This window comes from Grampus griseus (assembly GCF_964374135.1).
Source record: "Grampus griseus genome assembly, chromosome: 11".
Classification (NCBI taxonomy): Eukaryota; Metazoa; Chordata; class Mammalia; order Artiodactyla; family Delphinidae; genus Grampus; species Grampus griseus.
The window spans coordinates 85490191-85509729 of record NC_139005.1 but is presented as its reverse complement, the minus strand read 5'-3'; the positions used below and the strand labels follow the sequence as shown (position 1 = coordinate 85509729).

Sequence of the window (19539 nt, the reverse complement as noted above, 5' to 3'; positions counted from 1 at the left end):
GTCTGCAGAGCACCATCACCAGCCCAGGTTGGGATGCAGCTGAAGGGCAACTCAGGGACCTGGAGTCATTTCAAGTACGAGTTCAACAAACTTGGAAGAGGATTTAACACTTTCAATCTGAGCAAACTGATGAGTTAGACTTAGGGAACCAAACTGAGTGGACTAGGCAACCAATTACATGGAGTAGTTTCCAGAGGCTTCCCCTCATCTCCCCCCAAATGAATCCCAACAGCTTGTCAATTTCCGAGATTTCACAGTTAGAGAATATTTTCTTTGATGTGAATCTCTAGGACTCATAATGCCTAATGGTAATTTCTTGGAAGACCAGACTCCTTCTCATATCTAGTACTTCCTCTCGCCCACTTCAGCTTAGCACTTCCCTTGCACAGAATTCAACTTGAGCTGATTGTAAGCATTTCTCAGGAGCAACCTGGGGGCAGGGATTGGGTCATTTTAAATTCAAACCTTCTGCACTGAGCACACAAACACAGTAGGCCCCTGCTCAGTAAACAGAGGTCCCACTTCTACACCGCCGCTCACGCTGTGCCTCCTTTCTGAAGTCATCTCCTATCCCCTCTCCCACACCATCAACCCCAATTCTATCTGTCCAGCATTTGGGGCACACAGCATGTTTCCAGGGCAGATGAAAGAATCCTGGCCTGGACCCAGGAGCCCTCATGAACTCACAGACAGCATTTTGCTTCCCACATTGCTCACCACGGGTACCTCCAGGATCGGGCTTCGCCTCATGGTCTGATGTGTGATATAATGATCTGCGCCTTCATTTGTCTTCCCGCGGCTCCTCAAGGGAAGGCTTGGTGCCGTATTCATCTTAGAATCCATCCAGAGCAGAGCACGAGACAAGAATTCATGTGCAAGTGACTTAATAAGGGATGCTCCCAGCAAAGTGGAAGGAACAGGCAGGGCCAGCTACGCAGGTGAGTTACCTGTGAAGTCACACAGGGCCTGCCAATCACAAGGGTCTCATGCTGGGTGTAATGTTCTACTGTCACCATCCTGAGATCTTGATTTTTAATAATATTTTAACAAGGAGCCCTGCAAATTATGTTGCTGGTCCTGGGAGTAGGATAGGGGAGTGAAGAAGCCCAGCAAGGATGTAATTTCAGGCTTAATGCCAGTCTTCAACTGGATCCCATGGGGACCTCAGGAGCATAACTTCACTCTTCTGAGTTTGTCCCACCTTGGGATGATGGAGCCGGGCTAAGGGCTGCCCAGGAAGAGGGAAATCCTGGATTCTTCCCTGTCTCTGTGCATAGGAAGAAGAAACTCCAGGAGCCCAAATGCCGCCTCAGAAGCAAGTCGCAGGTGCAGCCATTAGAAACAAAGCATGTAGGGACTTCCCTGGTGGCACAGTGGTTAAGAATCCGCCTGCCAATGCAGGGGACACAGGTTCGAGCCCTGGTCCGGGAAGATCCCACATGCCGTGGAGCAAGTAAGCACACAAGCCACAGCTACTGAGCCTGAGCTTTAGAGCCCACGAGCCACAACTACTGAGCCCATGTGCCACAACTACTGAAGCCAACGCGCCTAGAGCCCGTGCTTCGCAACAAGAGAAGCCACCGCAATGAGAAGCCCGCTCACAGCAACAAAGAGTAGACCCCACTCGATGCAACTAGAGAAAGTCCACGCGCAGCAACGAAGACCCAGCACAGCCAAAAATAAATAAATAAATAATTTTTTTTTTAAAAAAAGAAACAAACAAAGCATGTAGAAGCTGCAGGATGGGTGCCCGGAAACCATAAGGGGATGCGAGGGGGTGTGGGCAGAGTGCCAGAGGTGTCCACCACCACCGTCAATAGTACTTGAGTTGAATTATCAGATGTAAAGTACACGATCTAAAGAGAGTGAATGACTTGCCCTGGGTGATCCAACTGAGAGGGATTTCAATGAAGTGACTTCCTTCCATGGACAGATGCTGCGTCGTCTTCCTCTCCCTGCCCGCCGCTATGCATAAATATGCCACCGTGAACTTGTTTCATTGACTCACCTCGCTGCGTCTGCCCACATTTGGTTAACAGCATCCCAGACGGAGCAACAAATCAATTCTTAACGCTACCCAGCAAAACGCATGCATCACAGAGCAGCAGCCTCCCTCCCGCCCCATCTCACAATACCGGTTCACGTGGTGGTAGGTCTCACCAGGGTGACGAGGGACCCTTATTTTTAAACTGAACCAACTGGGATCCTGTTTCAGGAGAAAGCCTTCCTTTAGGTCAAACCTAAATTTGGGGGTGCAGCTGCTTACAAAAGTTGCCCAAATATCCAGTTATGTTCATCTATTCACATTCGGGGTGTCAGCCTTGATTAAATGCCTGATGTAGGGACTTCCCTGGTGCTCCAGGGGTTAAGACTTCACCTTCCAATGCAGGGGGTGCATGTTCGATCCCTGGTCGGGGAGCTAAGATCCCACATGCCTCACAGCCAAAAAAAAAGAAAAAAACCAAAACATAAAACAGAAGCAATATTATAACAAATTCAAAAAAAAATTTTTTTTTAAATTCCTGATGTAAGGGATTTTAAGCTTTCTGGAGAGATAGCATTACTCTTTGTCTTGAGAAGAGATGCTTTAATGAAAGGAACTAAAATGGGGGGCACGTGCACCCACTTATATCCAATTTGCTTTAGTAATTTGATATAGCTTTCCATCTGCTTCACCCATGTTCGCCCCGTGGCATGGAAGCTGTCAGCTTTCATTTTAGCATGGCCTATTTACCAAGCTCATTGACAGTCTCCAGTCTCTTCTTTCCCCTTCGGCCTGGCTGCTCAGGTTTCATTTTCCAGCCAGTTGGTGGGTTGGATTTTTAACCTTGGATCCCACTGGCTTGGTTGGGGATTATCGTCATCTTTACGGCTGTAACGGCTAACATTTACTGAATACTCACCACCTGCCAGGAATCGCTTTAAGCATTTAACATAAATTAACTCATTTAATCTTCATAACAAGCCCTATGAAGTGGGTGCTACCATTATTCCTACTTGATAGATGATGCAAGAGTGGCACAGAGAGGTTAAGCAACCTACTCAAGGCCACACAGCTAGACTAATAGAGTTCTAAGATGGTCCCTGTGATTTCTGGCCCCCCGATATAGATGCCCTGTATAATCCTCTCCCCTTGAGCACAGAAAGGACCTGGGAATACGATATCACTTCCATGATTATGTTACATTACAAGGCAAAGGGATTTTGCAGATGTTAAGGTCCTTAATCAGTTGACTATGTGTTAATCTAAAAGGAAGTGATGCTGGATGGGCCTGACCTTATCAGGCCCCATCCTCTTTGAGCATTCTAAAGAAGGCTTAGACTTTCTCTAAACTCAGAGAGACTCTCCTGCTGGCCTAGAAAAACAAAGCTGCTGTGATTTCTACAGCTAAAAGAAAATGAATTCTGCCAAAAACCACGAGAGCTTGGAAGGGGACCTGACCCTCACATGGACTGTAGCCCTGGCCAACACCTGGATTGCAGCCTGGTGAGACCCTGAGCACAGCATCCAGCTGAGCCTGCCCAGACTCCTGTACCATGGAAACTGGGATAATAAATGTGAGTTGCTATAAAATGCTAACTTTGTGGTAATTTGTTACACGGCAATAGAAAAATATAGCTAGTAAGAGGCAAGGCTGGGATACAAACCCGGACAGCCTGGGTCTAGAGTTCTCATCTTAACCCCTTTTCTATTGGCCATTCTAGACCTGGGATCTCGGATGGATGGAAAAGGAGTTACTGTATAGAGTGACCAGAAGACCCAGCTCTTTTTGAAGCTTGGGGCACCCCATTCTCACCCCATCTACCCAGTGGCCACCATGTTTCAGGAGCTACGTTAGCCATAAAGCAGGCACAGAGGCAGCCAGCACGGACCTTAGCATCCAATGGGGAAGACAGCACTTAAGTGACAAAAATAAAATAAAATAATTACAATAGGTAAAGGGCTCAAAAGGAGAAGTAAAGGAGCTAGGGGAACACGTAACAGGTCCTAGGGCCGAGCAGGAGTTAACCAAGTCGAGGTGAGGAGAGGAGAAAGCTTCCTAGGCAGTGGGAACAGCATGTACAAAGGCCTGCTGGCACGGGAAACAAGTGCAACAGAGGAACTGAACCAGGTCCTGTAATGATGGGAAGGGAACGAGGGGCCCAAGATGAGGCTGAAGAGGGAGGGAGAAGCCAGCTCAGCTGAAACGGTGCTACTCATTATATCTGGTGCTGACCCTCTTCCGTCAGAGGAACTCAACACCACATTACCCTTGATAACAGGCTCATTTCACTGAGCACCGGTGGCCCAAAGTCAAATTACTGCTTTCTGAGAAGGAAACCAGAAATGCTTCCAAATTCAGCAAGCTTTGAGAGGCCCACGCTGGGACCCTGGCAGCTGAAAACAGAAATCTTTTGCCCTTTGTCTTTTCTTGAATGCGAAAATCTGAACCCTAAAGAGACAGTCTAGGCTCGTGTGGTCAGTGGGCTCCGTGAGGTGAGGGGCCACCTGTCAGCGCTTGTCAACTGAAGATAAGGCCCCCTAAAGGAAACACAGGAGAAACAGGACATTTGGGATTAAGCAAGAGAACTGCTGTCTCCTGACCTCAGGCTTAATGTCGGGGCCCTGACACACACTGCTCCCGGGCCTCTGAGTCACTGTACGGGAGCAGCGTGTGTCCTGGGACTCGTTAAGAGCCTTGGCAGGTGGAGACAGAGCACTACGCCAGGAGGCAGTGAAAGGGCACAAGACGGCCAGGGTTAACTTCTCATTGCTGTCACCTGCCAGCTGTGTGACCTAAGGCAAGTTCTTAACCTCTCTGAGCCTTGTCATCATCATCTGTCAAACCGACTTTCTACATTCCAGGGTTGTGATGATTCAAATAATGTGTGCAAAGCACCAGAACAGTGCCTGGCACACAGAGTGAGTGTGCAAGAAATGTTAACAACAACTACTACTGCTGCTATGACCACCACCACCGCCGCTATATCATCATCACCACCATCACCCTCATCATCCTACCAAGCACAGAACTGGCCTTACGAATAAGGGAATAACCCTTCATCTTCCACAATCCCCAAAATGGACTTAAAGACGCATTAAATACCCAAGAAGGAGAGATTCAGAAGCTCCCCCAAATACGGGGAGTGCCCCACTCTTGTTGACCACGGCTGTGCAGAGAATTCCTCAAGTCCCAAGGCTAAGGAACACATTGTAATTTTGTCCACCTCGCCGGTACTCTGAACCTGGGCTCACTAAATAAGCTGTTGATTGCTGTCTGGTGCCCTAATTGGTCTGACTCCAGGGAGAGGACGTGCTGATGTGCTGGTGAGAACATTCCAGGCCTTGTGGCAGTTACAGTTTGATTTAAGTTAATAAATAGGCATGTCATTTATTTGTTTAAATCCCACGGAAAAACAGCCCAGTCCCTGGGGAATCTCCACAGAAATTCCGCCTTTACATCCACAAACGTATTTCGACCATTCTTTGGGGCGCTGCCCAGACCAGAGACGGCAATAAAGGAAAACATAAAGCATTTGTACATGCTTCCCAAACATACAGAACCCTTTCACGTGCATTATTTCACTTGCTCTGCCCCAATCCTATGAAGTATTACACTTCTTGTTTCTCAGGGGTTCGGTGAATGCTGCTTTTAAGGTTAACATGAATAGACAAAAGTTCTGGCCCTTTAAAAAGAAGTTGTTAGTGACATAATTGTAAGAGGGAGTGTTGGTTAGAATGAATGGTACAGAAGGTTTTACGAGGTTCTTAAAAAGCCTTTTCTTATTAAATAACTATAAAACCTCACCAAAATAGCTCAAGCTAACTTGGGAGAAGGCCAGTCATAATTAGTGGAAAACTTGAAATGCAGAATATTTTTTTAAATGTACTTTTAATATGTGAAATCCATATAGTAAAAGGAACCCATAGTGGTAAAGCGCCTGTGTCTTTCACAAACAAACAAGACTCCGTGAATTAGGCTGGGGTCCTAAAGGAAGGGAAACAGTCCCACTGTGTGAGCTTGGAGGAGCCAGGTCTGCCTGCTGGGCCTCAATTCCTTCATCTGAAAAGAAAAAGCCACCAAGGGAAAAAGGACTGGATCACCTCCAGGTACCTCCCAGCTCTACACGACTCCTCTTTTCTAATTATGTTCACACAATTAATTTGCTTCACAAATTCCTACTTCACGGTGAACTTGGAGGAAATGTAACATATTCTAAATGAGCAGGGTTCAAATTAATGAGCTTTCGCTGTCTTCCAGGCAGATTTGGAGACAAAAACGAAAATAGAAAAAGAAATGAGATCTAGTTAGCGCTCTCTCTAACACAGAATAGTGGGTTCACGAGGTCGACTTCCTCTCCCAGAGCACGTGTTTTACAGAAGCCTTAGAGAGGGTCAGGTATTTCGCTTTTTTTAAGAAAAAAAAAAAAAGCATGAGTGAGCTGCCCATTTGTCTAACAGTGGGGAGTAAAAGGATGACTGCTGGGGTCTTTGAAGAGCACGAGACAGACACCCCCATGTGGAAGGACGTACGCTGTGGGAAATCCACCCAATTTTCCAGAACATTGGGACATTTCCAATTTCTCTCCCCAGGAAAAGATTATTCCAGTGTAGCTGCTTAGTGACAAGGTTAGGCTTTTAAAAGCAAGGTTTGATTCTTTACCGAGTGTTATAGAACTGTGCCCTCCCTAGATTCATATGTTGAAGCCCTAACTCCCCCCACCCAGCGGGACTATAATTGGAGACAGGGCTTTTAAGGAGATAATTAATTTTAAATGAGGTCATAAGGGTGGGACCCTAATCCAACAGGATTGGTGTCCTTAGAAGAAGAGGAAGAGACCCCAGAGATCTCTCTGAGAAGAGGCCCCATGAGGACATAGCACGTAGGTGGCTGTCTGCATGGCAGGAAGAGAGACCTCACCAGACATCAACCTTGCCTGCACCTTAACCTTGGACTTCCAGAACTGAGAAATAAATGTCTGTTGTTGAAGCCACCCAGTCTGTGGCATCTTTTTATGGCTGTCCGGAAACATACCAACAGAACCAGCTGAAACTGAGTGCCTGCTACTGCCAGGCACTGTGCTGCAGGTTCAGATGCATTCTCCCATTTAATTCTCCCACCAGTCATACAATGGTAGGTACTATTATCATTTCATTTTATGTGAAGTATTGGTTTATAAATTTGTTCATTCATTCCTTCCCTCCTTCACTCACTTATTTGACAATCATGTGGCCAGCACCAGTCATTCATTCATTCAATAAACGTGTCCCCAGTGCACTTGAAACTTTCTACAGAGCAAACCGCTTTGATTCCCAGAAGGCCTGTTAAGGGCACCAAATGCATGGTCCACGTGGCCCAAGTGTGACCCTGAGACCACACACACTGAGTCTTGAGTGATCAACGTGCCTCTTTACATCCCTGTCGTCTCTGCTGCAACAGCCATTTCATACCTATTGTTTCGAACCCTCTCCCTTCTTTTTCCTCTCCTGCCAATTATGCGCTGACCGCTTTTCCAACCTCAAAACTGAGGTTTGCACATAATCGCTCTGACAATTCCCGTAGTATTGGGGCCCGAACTGAGGGCATCTTAATGAGACACATCGTTGCTCAGCACAGTGCATTTATTCACCAACCGTCCTGTAATTCAGCTCGGCAATTCACTTGCCACCCATCTTCCCCCGATAAAGCCTCCAGGCTTCCCTTCTCCAGCCTGAGACACTGAGCGGAGCCTTGTGTTTCTCCCGAGCCCCCATTCATCACGGTCATTTTGCTCATTTGCAATTTCCAGAATGGAGATCAATTGGGGCTAAAATGAAAGCATTGTTTCTTGAGAAATCTCTCATGGCAGGAAAGGGAGGCTTTGAGAGGCTGGTGCTACTCTCATATCCCAAAAGATGAATGTAATTGAAATCAAATAGCCCTTTCCTGATTTCATCATGCATTTGCAGACCGGAGAGCTGGTCCGCCAACACCCAACATTTTCTACCAAGTGCACGTGCATGCTTCATCCGCCACAGGTGGCCTGGACCACAACTGTACATCAGCAACAAAATACTGACAACCAAATGAGGCTCAGTCCTCTACAGTTCACAAACGCTCTCGTCGGCTCACGCTTCTCCTGAAAGAATCACCACTGTGCTTCCTATTTTTAGAGGTGAAGGATCTGAGTCCTGGAGTCTTCATGACTTGCTACAGAATGCCCTTGTACGGTGGGAAGGCTGGGACTTGAATTTGGGATTTCTGGCTCTCAGCATTGTCTAAAGCAGAGGTCGCCTGTGGCCCAAATCCAGCCGTGTCCATTCATTTACATGTTGTCAACAGCTGTGTTCAGACTACAAGGGCAGAGCTGAGTCACTGCAACAGAGACCTAAAATTCTGACTGTCTGGAAAACGTTCGTGGACCTCTGGTCTAGAGCTTAAGGCACCAACTTAATTGAGCACTTTGGAATGTTCAAGCAGAATGGGATGGTTTGGGATGCTTTTGGCTTGCAGTATGCGGGCAGTCACGGAAACAGCACTGAAATATGCGGTCGGCTGACTCTGGCTATGGTTGTGTAGCTGGTGCTGTGGCCGTTGAGACACAATCACACACCCTACTGTGTGCCTGGCATTACTCTAAGCATTTTATGGCTTTATGATCACTTAGACCTCACAACAAACCTATGAGGTATGTACGAGGATCATCCCTATACTGACAGATAGGAAACTGAAGCGCAGGGAGGTCAAGTAACTTGCCTAAGGTCACCCAGCTACTGACTGGCAGGACTGTCTGCTCTTAACCAGCATGATCCGCTCCCCTCTCTGGGCTAAATGTTCAAGTTTAGCCTCATCTCAGTCGTGTATTAAGAGCTTGCCTTCGGAGCTTCCTTCTCTTGGCATCTACAACACGGGAGATGATACCTACCCTGCCGACCCTCAAAGAATCGTGAGTTTCAGTGAAGCTAGCCCCTGTGAAGGTACTTAGAGAACACTGGAAGTATTATATAATTGTGAAGGAAAATCGTGACAAATACAACACAAGCTCCCAATATGTATTCAGTTTTTTTTTTTAATATATTGACTAAACACAGTGGTAGTAACTCCCACCTATGGGAACCCATCAACACAAATGTGCTCTGATGTGAATTTCAGGTGGTATGTACGGTCATAAAAGAGATGCTTACAAGTGAAAGGATCTGGGCTCTACCTTCTTGGCCTGTCCCTGAAGGGCCATGAGCTATGATGAGCCAATGCCTCAGCCAATCAGGGCTGCTGGTTCACAACTTAGATTTATTGGGCATTTTCATGGTACCTCGCTTTACGCTCAAAACAATCTCTGAAGAGGGCAGCATCACAGCACCTTCATCATCGTTACTGCCACTTTCCACACTCACACTACTGCTGCTAGATTCTGCTTTCCTGACATCAGCGTCTCCCAGGTTTCCCTCGGACCCTGGACGTAGGCGGGAGCTTTTGTGTTAGTTTCCTATTGCTGTGGTAACAATCACCACAAAACCCGTGGCTTAAGACAACACCAGTGTATTCTCTTACAGTTCTGGAGGTCACAGGTCCTAGAGTTAAGGTGTTGACAGTTTTCCCCAGAGGCTCTAAGGGAGAGTCCATTTTCGTGCCTTTCCCAGCTTCTGCAGGCCACTTGCATTCCTTGGCTGGGAGCCCCATCCTCACAGCACCCTGACCTCTGCCTCTATCAGCATCCCATCTCCATCTGCCACTCTGTCTCTGGATCCTCTTACCACTCTTGTGATTACCCTGGACTCACCCAGCTAATCTAGGATAATCTTCCCATCTGAAAATCCTTCACTTAACCACACCAGCAAAGTCCCTTCTGCCCTGTAAGGTAACACAGCCACAGGTTCCAGGGATTGGAATGTGGACATCTTCTGTGGGGCCGTGCTGCCTACCACAGTTTAGGAGGCAAGTGACTACAGGCCTTGGGTTTTAAAGGACCCTGGGTCAAGGGCAAGGGCAAGGACAGTACCAGAGAGGAAGAACAGATGTTGCTCTGCTTCCCGTAAGTGGGTGGAGCAGCTCTGGCTGCACACTTCACCTCTGAGTCAGGCTTGGCTTTTACTCCCCAAATGGATCCTTTCCCTAGGCCTTGAGTAAGGTGCCCCCAAACTGGTGGCTGTGGTCTGCGGGATTCCCCAGGATCCTACTGCATAGAGCTTGAGATCAGAAGCACCACCACCTCCCAAGGTTTGCAGTGGGTTTGGACATTGCTATTTCGCAAGTTCAACTGGAACAACAGCGCAACCGCAACCGATATAGACAAGCTGGGTTTCTTAGGCTCAAGAAAGACTGTACCTTGTGCATTAATCAGATAACAAATGGTAGCAATTGCCAGGGGCTGTTTTTGGCCAGGCTTTATCTCAACAAGATACTTATCATTCCTTCCCCTCAGATTGAGTTACACCCTAAAATCCTGGGGAAGGAGACTCAATTATCAATTGCAATTTACCCTCCTTCTCCTGGCTCCTGGTTTTTATTTCAATGCGATCTAGGCCTGAATCCCAATAATTTTTTTTCTTTTTAGCAAAAAAGAAAATCACTGTGTTATATGCTGGTCTCCGATAAGACAGCAATGAACAAACCAACCCACAGAAGAAGCTCATTTTGCCACTTGCTCAAGAAAAACGACACTTTACTCTGAGTGAATAACAAAAACAGTAATAATAATACATTAAAAAAAAAAAGAATTTCAGTTCCTCTAGATGCTCATTAAGAAAGGGGTTGGTGGGCTTCCCTGGTGGCGCAGTGGTTGAGAGTCCACCTGCCGATGCAGGGGACACGGGTTCGTGCCCCGGTCCGGGAAGATCCCACATGCCGCGGAGTGGCTGGGCCCGTGAGCCGTGGTCGCTGAGCCTGCGCGTCCGGAGCCTGTGCTCCGCAACGGGAGAGGCCACGACAGTGAGAGGCCCGCGTACCGCAAAAAAAAAAAAAAAAAAGAAAGGGGTTGGTAAATTATTTCTTTTGTGCTGATCACTCAGGATCTCAGTTCTGAAGAGAGCCACGAATCAGCCCAAGAAGGTTAAAGGCGTCGTGGAAGAGAAGGCCATTGATTAACGCGAGGTCTGGAGATTACATGTGGATTTCTATTTCTCATTCAACCCCTTTCCCTCATGAGCGTGAATAACTGGGTATCAGCCGCCTCTGAACTCCCGTAGTATCTGCTAATTCCTTTCAAAAGTCACATTTCTTTTCAGGCACCAGCTTGTCTATCCTGTAAAATGAAAGAAAACCTACTGAGAGCCAAGGCCCAGAGGCTAAACTGAGATTAACCATCCTATGAATGAGAGAGACCCAATGTAGCATGTGGGAGAAAGCGGGGGTACCATTTGTGAGCCAGTCTATGTGGTGACAAAACACGTTTGAGGGACAGGTCCCAAGACAGCCTCCTCATTTCTAAATGTCATGTTAGCATGCAATTTCCCTACCAAATGAGATGAAATTTTCAAGTGGCTCCACCAGTCCTAGAATGAAGGTTCTTTGGGAATGATGATTACAGAATTACAAAGCTGCTGTGCTCAGGGGATGGCTGGGCTCACTGGTGAGCTGAGGGGCTGGCTTCCTCCGATTCAAATTTGTTCCTCTGAAAGATTACAAGTGTCCCTTGTTAATGGACTTCCAGGCTGCTCTTGAAAAGTCGAACCCAGAATGTTCCATCTGCAAAAACTAAGGGCTTAGTGTGAGTCTATCTACTTCTTTACTCTTAGTGATCAAGGGGTCTGGGGATGAGTTAACCCCTGCCTATAATTCCCTCTGCCAACTACTGCCATGGTCTGTGCCAGGCTGTGGAATCAACTGACACAACAGAAGCCCAGGGGATCTACCAATCAGTGTGGCCAACCCTTCCCCAAATGGGCAGCCCCTACCCTGGCCTTACCAAGCTGCCTGTTTGCTTTCACTGGCTCTGTGCTTCCTGCTAATTAGGAAAGAGACCTGGAATCATCCTGATTCCTGTTTGAACACTGATTCTTGGTCAGGGTTCTGGCAAGAGGATGGCAAGAGGCCGCCAAACAGTGTCTCCATGGGGCTCGTAACACAGACCCGGGGGGATGAACGCAAACAGGCCACTCCTGACAAGAATGAATGGAGGAGACAATTACAGATGGTCACTGTGCCTAGGCAGAGAAGAACTCAAAGAAGCAATCTTCCAACTCTTAAACCCTCAGAAGAACTTCCTGTAACTTGCCTATTTCAGGTACCAACTCTGGCCTGAGCAATCCTGTTCCTGGTTTAAAGATGCTCTGTCTGACTCATGAGGGGTGAGTGAGTTTCTGGGAGAAACTGAGAAGCCAGGAGAGAAGTGGCCAGCACAGGGTGCCCCATCATCCTTGCTCCCCTTCACCGCATCCTGCCCGCTGGGATAGAAGGGGCCCCAGGACCAAGCAGCATCCTTCACCCAGGTGTGCCTGGAGCACCGTGGTCACCACCTACCAAAGGCAGGCAGGAACCGGCCTATTTACAAGTTCTCACGGGGAGGAGGGGGTTCCATCACTACTTTAAGGACCAATGAATTGAGAATCAAATGCGTTTGGGTCACCCATGTAGTCAACGAATCTCTACGCCAGCTGAGCTGGCAGAGGTGGCCTGGTCCCAAGAACAACAGGCTGACTTGTGGCTCTGCAGCTCCCTGACTGGATCGGATGACCCTGCACGTGTTACTTTAAAAGCCAGTAGGCCGCTCTGTGCCTCAGTTTCCCCACCTGTAAAATGGGGGCTGCTGCACTTGAAAAGCAACAACAGGTTGTTTGAATGTGAGGAACTATAAACGTCACTGGGCAAGAGACGCTTCTCTTAAAAGTCAGTTACTAGAACCCAAACTGTGATTACAATTTTTTTTTGAAAAGAACAGTGGAAAGTTTTAAATATGCAAATGTAAAGGTAAAAAAAGAACATTTACTAACGTACTTGACCCTGTGCCTCCAGCTACTGTTCTAGGCACTCGACACAAACCAACTCATTAAATCTTCATAACAAGCCAAAGAGGTAGGGACTGCTGTTCTCCCCATTTTACAGATAAAGAAACTGAGGTACCCAGAGATTAGGAAAATGAGCCACGGTTACTCTGCCAGGGAGTATGGATTTGAACCCAGGAAGCCTGATTCCAAGAACCCCAGTTTTAACTGCTATACTATGTGGCCTCTTCAGCTAAAATTAAATAAATTATTTTCCACTCTGAGATACTTGACCAAGATCAAGCAGAAAGAGGCAGAAATTTAAACTTAGGACTTCGGGCTCTGAATTCCCTTCTCTTCCCGTTAAACTTCACTGCTTGAGATCTGCTGCGCCTGGCATGTAGAGGCAGTGGGGGGATGGGATTGGGGTGGGGGATGGGATTGGGAGAGGGTGACACCTAAAGATGTCATTTGGAGGTAAAGGCTGGAGTGGGGTGGGGGAGCATGGAGGGTCGACCTTGGGTGCCTCCTTCCTGTTTCCTGACAAAGTGTGGTCAGGAACAGCCCAAACCGCGAGGAGAACAAACTCAGACTGCGGCCACCAAGGCAGCCCAGCTCAGCTCCTCACTCAGCTCCCCTTCACCCCAGGAACTCAGCACCCAGAAGGGATGAGGCCTTTTAAAGGCATCACAGTGGCCTTCGCTTCCAGGGCCCCCGTTCAAAGTCACGTTTTCTTCCTCCAAGTTGAGCCAGTTATGAACATTCAGGGCACCCAGAGGACCCGAGAGGCTGCCCATCCACCTAGCCCACCGTGGGACTGAAGCTCCCTGCCCCTGACAAGCACCCCATGCAGCACAAACATAGCATCTGTTTTCTAAGTTTCCAGAAAGCAACAGCGTGCCAGGCTCCACGAAAGGTAGGGACCTCTGTCTCTGCAATCCATGCAGACTCTGTACCACCTGTCCTTGGTCATCTAATACATGGACAGCTGCTTCTTCTAGAAGCCCCCAGGGAGCGGACTGTTCTCTCAGGAGCCCTCTCCAGTGAACACTGCTGCAGACCACCTGGGACCCTGTTAAAAGGCAGGTTTCCATTCAGCAGGCTGGGGTGGGAGCCAAGGCGTTTCTAACAAGCTCCTACGTGATGCCAAGGCTGGTGGTCCCCGGACCTGTCTTTAAGTAGGAAAAAGCCAGAGCAAGTGGTTCTCAAACTGGGTTGCACACTGGAATCAACTGGGAGCTTTTAAAAAAGTACCGACACCCCAGAAATTCTGATTTAGTGGGTTGAATGTGTGGATGCTTTAAATTTCCTTTTTTGATTCTGAAGTGCAGCCAAAACAGAGACCCTCTGCTCTAGAAGGTGGAGTTCCCTTTTAACAGGTAGAAGATGAGCCAGTTCACGGAGCCCTGCCTTCCAAGTGATCTGAGCTTCAACTTGCTCATGTGTCCCCAGCATCATTTCCTCCTTTCTGGCTTTTGTCCCTGAACAACAATAACAGCAAACAGCGAACACCTATGTCGGCCTCATTCTGTGGATTCAAATTTAATCCTCACAAGAACCCTACGAGGTAGATGCTAGTAATGTATTATCCTCATTTTACAGGTGAAAAACCTGAGGCACAGAGAAGGTAAGAAGCTTCCCCAAGTCACAGCTGGCAGGCGGTGGCTCTGGGGTTCCAGCTGGTTCTAAGGCCCGTGCTCTTAACCACGGCTAGGGAGGGCCTCAGACATGCCCCTTTCTCTCAGAACTTTTCCCCAAATACCGGGACAGGATGTGAGGCCTGGATCCAAGCAAGCAATGAGCTGGCCGAGCTCTCCACAGCCAAGCCCTGCACTGGCGAGATGCCGTTACAGCTGTGGACGTATCTGTGGACATCCTGTGGGGCACAGGCTGGAGATGGAACAGACAGGCAGAGCGGTTTCTCCAAGAGTCCAAATGACTGCCAGAACTGTATGCTGGCCATTCTGTGGCTTTCAACCCCTGACAGAAGACAAAGGGGAGGAAACATTGCAACAGGCCATTTTAGGCAGCAGCGGAGTCTGCCTGGGCGTCCCACCCCTGTGGCATGTTCCAGCTTCCTTCCAGAGCAGCTCTGCACCCGCCAAGGCTGGAGCAGGGCCAACCTGGCAGTGTCCTCCGGCACGGTCATGTAGATACTGAACAGCAGACTATCAGCTGGAGACGTTGGAGCTGCAGACTTTTCTAGAAGTCAGGAGCTACTGTCAAACCGGTTTTCACGCATCCCTGGGGTGCCGGTCATCACCAGAGGGGCATGGATGGGGTGCCCGCCCAGGAGGGACGGTGCTCCAGTTCCCTGAGAGTCAGGACGTCCTCTCCCCTTAGCTGGTGTTTATGCGGGGGAGGGCAGGACCAGATGGTCCTCTGTGTGTCACCTCTCCTGTGTCTTTGCTCAAGCGGGGTGACAAAGGCTACACAAACACAGGAGCACAGACGGTGCACACACTCCCACGTGCGCACGCCTCGTCTAACTTCCTGGTCCATCTACGCTCCTCTAGCATCGAGTACCAAACTCAAATAGCACTTTGTTTTGTGATGGTCAGTTTCCTGGCCTGAGTTGCCCGCTAGAGTATGAACTAATAGAGGGCGAGGACTTCCTTGTCTTAAGCGCCCCAGCATCTAGCCCAGCATTATACACACAGCAGGTGTCACTGGTTGCACTGCGCCACCCCTCCCCCGCCCAATCCATGTGTTGAAATCCTAGCCCTGGTACCTCAGCAGGTGACCTTATTTGGAAAGAGGGTCACTATAGACTAAAGATGAACTCCTATTAGAGCAGGCGGGCCCTGATCCACTGCGTTTGGAGTCCTTATAAAACAGAGAGATTTGGACACAGACGCACACAGGGAGAACGTCATATGAAAACAAAGGCAGAGACTGGGGCGATGCTTCTACGAGCAAAGAAAGCCAAAGGACAGCAGCAACCTGCCAGGAGCTAGATAAGGGGCATGTCAGATTCTTCCTCGGGCTCTCAAAGGAACCAGCCCTGCCGACACCTTGATCTCGGACCTGCAGCTCCCAGAAATGGGAAACGATACATTCTCGTGGTTTAAGCCACCCAGTTTGTGGTCCTCTGTTAACGGCAGCCGTAGGAAATGAATACGGTAGGTATATAATAAGGGAGGGAAGGAAAGACGGCATCCAGCAATTTCAGTCCCATTTCATTCAATGCATTTTTACTGGGTTCCTACTTGTGCCATCTGCTCTGGAAGAAGGAGGGAAGGAGGGAGGAGGGAAGGGAAGAAGGAAACAGGGCTGAATGTGGGCTATGTACTGAGGAAGGGCGAGGTCTGGATTAAGCAGTCCCCTCCCCGACCCTCCCCCCCATTCCTTCTGAGTCTATGACTCACTTTCTCCAGCTCTTTCAAGCATCCAATTCCCTGTACCTGTTCTCTCCACGCTCCCCACACTGTCACACGCCAGTCTCAAGACAGAATCTTATAAAACCGAAGCTGAGACGTTAGGACAGCACTGTGACGCTGAGCAGGTTCCTGGGCCGTCGCTACCGCGAGCTGGCCAAAATCTGGATTCCCACGGTGGGCGTGTGGGGTGCCACGGGCGCCGTGGGACTGGTGGGGGCCACCGGCTGGCAGCTGATTCTGGACTGGGTGCCCTACAACAACGGCAAGTTTAAGAAGGACAATTAATGAAACCGACGCCCCTCAGCCGCCTCTGGAATCTGGTGGTGCTGCCTACTTCCATCCACATGTGAAACAGCCCATGCTCTTGGGATGGACCTGGAGGAAACACACAGTTAGACTTTCTACGTTTGTGAAAACAGCTTTGGTGTGTGAACGCACACAGCATTAAACCTCTCTCTGAAAAACTAACAAACAAAACCTAAGTTGAGGTGAAATGACCAGTGTCTTTCTAAGGGTCAGCCCTTCCATGGTCCTTGCACTTGGACTTTTGGAAGGATGTTTTTTTGGAGAAACGTCAGGCCTCAGCCTGGAGTGGAGATGTCCTCTTCAGACCAAGGACCTACTGGGCCCCAGCAAGCCTCCCGCCTTGACGGTTGGCTGCCTCGGCGTCTCTGGGGGCACGAAGCCCTGGTCGCCTCCTCAGCATGACCTCCACACACCGGGCTTGCTCAAGGCCCAGGGACAGGCGATTCGCTCAGTGCCAAGCACCTACTGAGCTCCTTTTCTGTGGCTGGCTGGAGTGGCCACAGGATACCGAGATGAATGACGCAGACCTTGCCCTCAAGAGGCTCAAAGCCTACTTAGATCATCTCAAACACATAAGATAAGTGTCACGAACGAGGGGAACATGGGCATGGGGGTGAGGATAGACTTGCACTGTCCAGTATGACTGTCACCAGCCATGTGTGGCCATTGAGCATGGGACATATGGCCAGCCCAAAGTGAGATGTGCTGTGTCAAATACACAGGACTTCAAAGACTCAGTACAAAGAGTGTAAAATATCTTAATATTTTTATCGATTACATGTAGCAATGATCATACTTTGGTTATACTGGGTTAAATAAAGTATATCATTAAAATGAATTTCACCTGGTTTTTGTTCTACTTTTTAAAATGTAGCTGCTGGAAAATTTCGAATAACATATACAAGTCACATTACATTGTGAGTAGGCAGCACCATTCTAGAAGGACATTTAACCTGAGTTTGAAGGGGCGCGGGGGGAATCAGGGGGAGCTTCCTGGAGGAGTTTTCATCTGAGCTAATATGAATTTTAAAAAACAGCATCGACTGAGCAGCTTGCCACATGCCCGGAACTTGCTATATATATTCTAATTTAATCCTTAATAACTGAACAGTTAGTACTTTATTCCTACTTTATAAACAAGGTCTGAAGGGTTTGAAAAGGTTCAGCTGTTGGCCCCCGAGTTCACAGTAATTCGTGGTGGAGGCAGGGTGGAAACCCTGCTCCCCACCAGACCTGCAGGTCAAGAGGGAGGCCGGATGGGGGGAAGCTGATGCCCACCCCACCCCATCCCCTGACACCGTCTTTCCTACAGAGAATTTGAGAGCAAGCCAGGGCTTTGTCTCAGCTCTATGCATTCCAACAAGGTTAAAATCCAGTTGGCCGAGAAGCTCCCTGAGTTGTATAATTTACAGAAAAATCAAATTATGTAGAGACCTCTTATAATTGAGGGTAATTTAGGAAATAACTTTCCAAAGATGGCAGACTTTACAGCTGTGTTACCATTTGGAAATTGCTGAGGTTGTTTTGTCACTCGAATGCCCTCCTCTCACTGAAATATGCCAGATTATATCCACACAGCCTGACACAGAAAAACCCCATTAGAGCACCGAGCTAACCAGATTTGAATATACTGGGTCAAATTAGGCTTCCAGAAACAGAACAACTGCCTATAAAAACAGCCTGAATGAAACGTGGACCAATCGACGAAATCAATGGCCTCGCATTAACACGGCCCAGAGATGGTCTTATTTAACAGCTCTTAATGAGGCCACTTAGCTACGTGCTGTGGGTAGGACAGACACAACCACAGGAGACCTTTAAAACTTAACAGCTGTATCTGCCCATTTTCCAGGATGTGGGTTGAGTGTACACACACACACACACACACACACACACACACACACACACACACGCACTCATAGCCTTAAAAATCAGCCCAGCAAGCTTCCCTATAACTGAGTCTACCAGACATAACATAAATCAAAATTTGTAGGTAGTGCTCGTGATGAATAGCTAGCTAGTAGCTTCCAGGCAAGAGGAAATCATCTATTTTATTATTATTCAACAAAATAATCTTATTATTATTATTCCAAGTGCACCCCTGCCAAACGTCTGAGCCTGCAGGACAGGGACCAAGCATGGTCCCAGACCCCCTAAGGGAAGTCCCAGGTGACCTAACTCAACCCAGATCACTGACGGCTACTGACTATCACCAACTCTGCCCTGGGCACCATCCTAGGTGCTTTTCATACACGGTTTTAAATCTCACAAACCTGCAAGACTGGTATCATGCTCCTAATTTACAGATAAGGAAACCGAGGCTTCCAGAGGTTAAGTAATTGCCCCACGTCATACACCTGGGCTGGGATCCCGCCCCTCCTTCCAGCATCCAATCACCTCTTTCGACCCGAACTGCATCCGACTCTAGATTCGCCATCTGTCCAGGCTTGACTGGAAATCCGACCAGGGCGCCTTCCCTGGTTCAAGAATAATGAAGCCACTGGCCACAGTGGAAAAGGCGGCCCATTGTCCCCGGGTTTTGCAATGGACTCTGCTCATCTATTGTAATTTGCAATTAATAATGAAGCATTCTCCCAAGTGCTGTATGTAAGATCAAGCTGATGTAATATTTCATCTTTGCCAGCCAGCTGCCGTTCTGCTAGGCTGACAGTAAGTAATATCTTTGCATAAGGAGCCGGTCCACAACTAAATCAATTAATCCCTCTTTGGCTGGTAGACAGCTGTTGGGTCAATGCAAGATAATTAGAGGGACTCGTCATTTACCAGGTGGTTGGTAATGAAGGGATTAATTGACCAGAGTTGGGGGCTGTACAATGTCTGCTCTCTCTTGCCTTCCCCAGTGGACACGGCCATTCAGCATTGTTCTTCCTGAACGATTCTCAAGGCAGAGAGCCCTTTCTCCCTTTCATGCTTATTTGTGAGACTGAAGCTGATCCTTCAGAAGCGCCCACC

The 19539-nt window shown here is 48.3% G+C and overlaps 2 protein-coding genes across 3 annotated transcripts in view; one reads left to right on the top strand and one right to left on the bottom strand.

Annotated features, from left to right (window-relative positions):
* The window catches only part of CHST11 (carbohydrate sulfotransferase 11), a gene marked incomplete at both ends in the record, with an annotated part of 282926 nt that overhangs the window by 123822 nt on the left and 139565 nt on the right, over nucleotides 1–19539 (bottom strand). The window lies entirely within an intron of this gene.
* On the top strand, nucleotides 15994–16545 carry LOC309829360 (cytochrome b-c1 complex subunit 10-like; the record flags this gene model as incomplete). Its single annotated transcript, XM_082665216.1, has 2 exons — nucleotides 15994–16002; nucleotides 16363–16545. 2 exons carry the CDS (start codon nucleotides 15994–15996, stop codon nucleotides 16543–16545), a joined length of 192 nt encoding a protein of 63 aa, XP_082521342.1.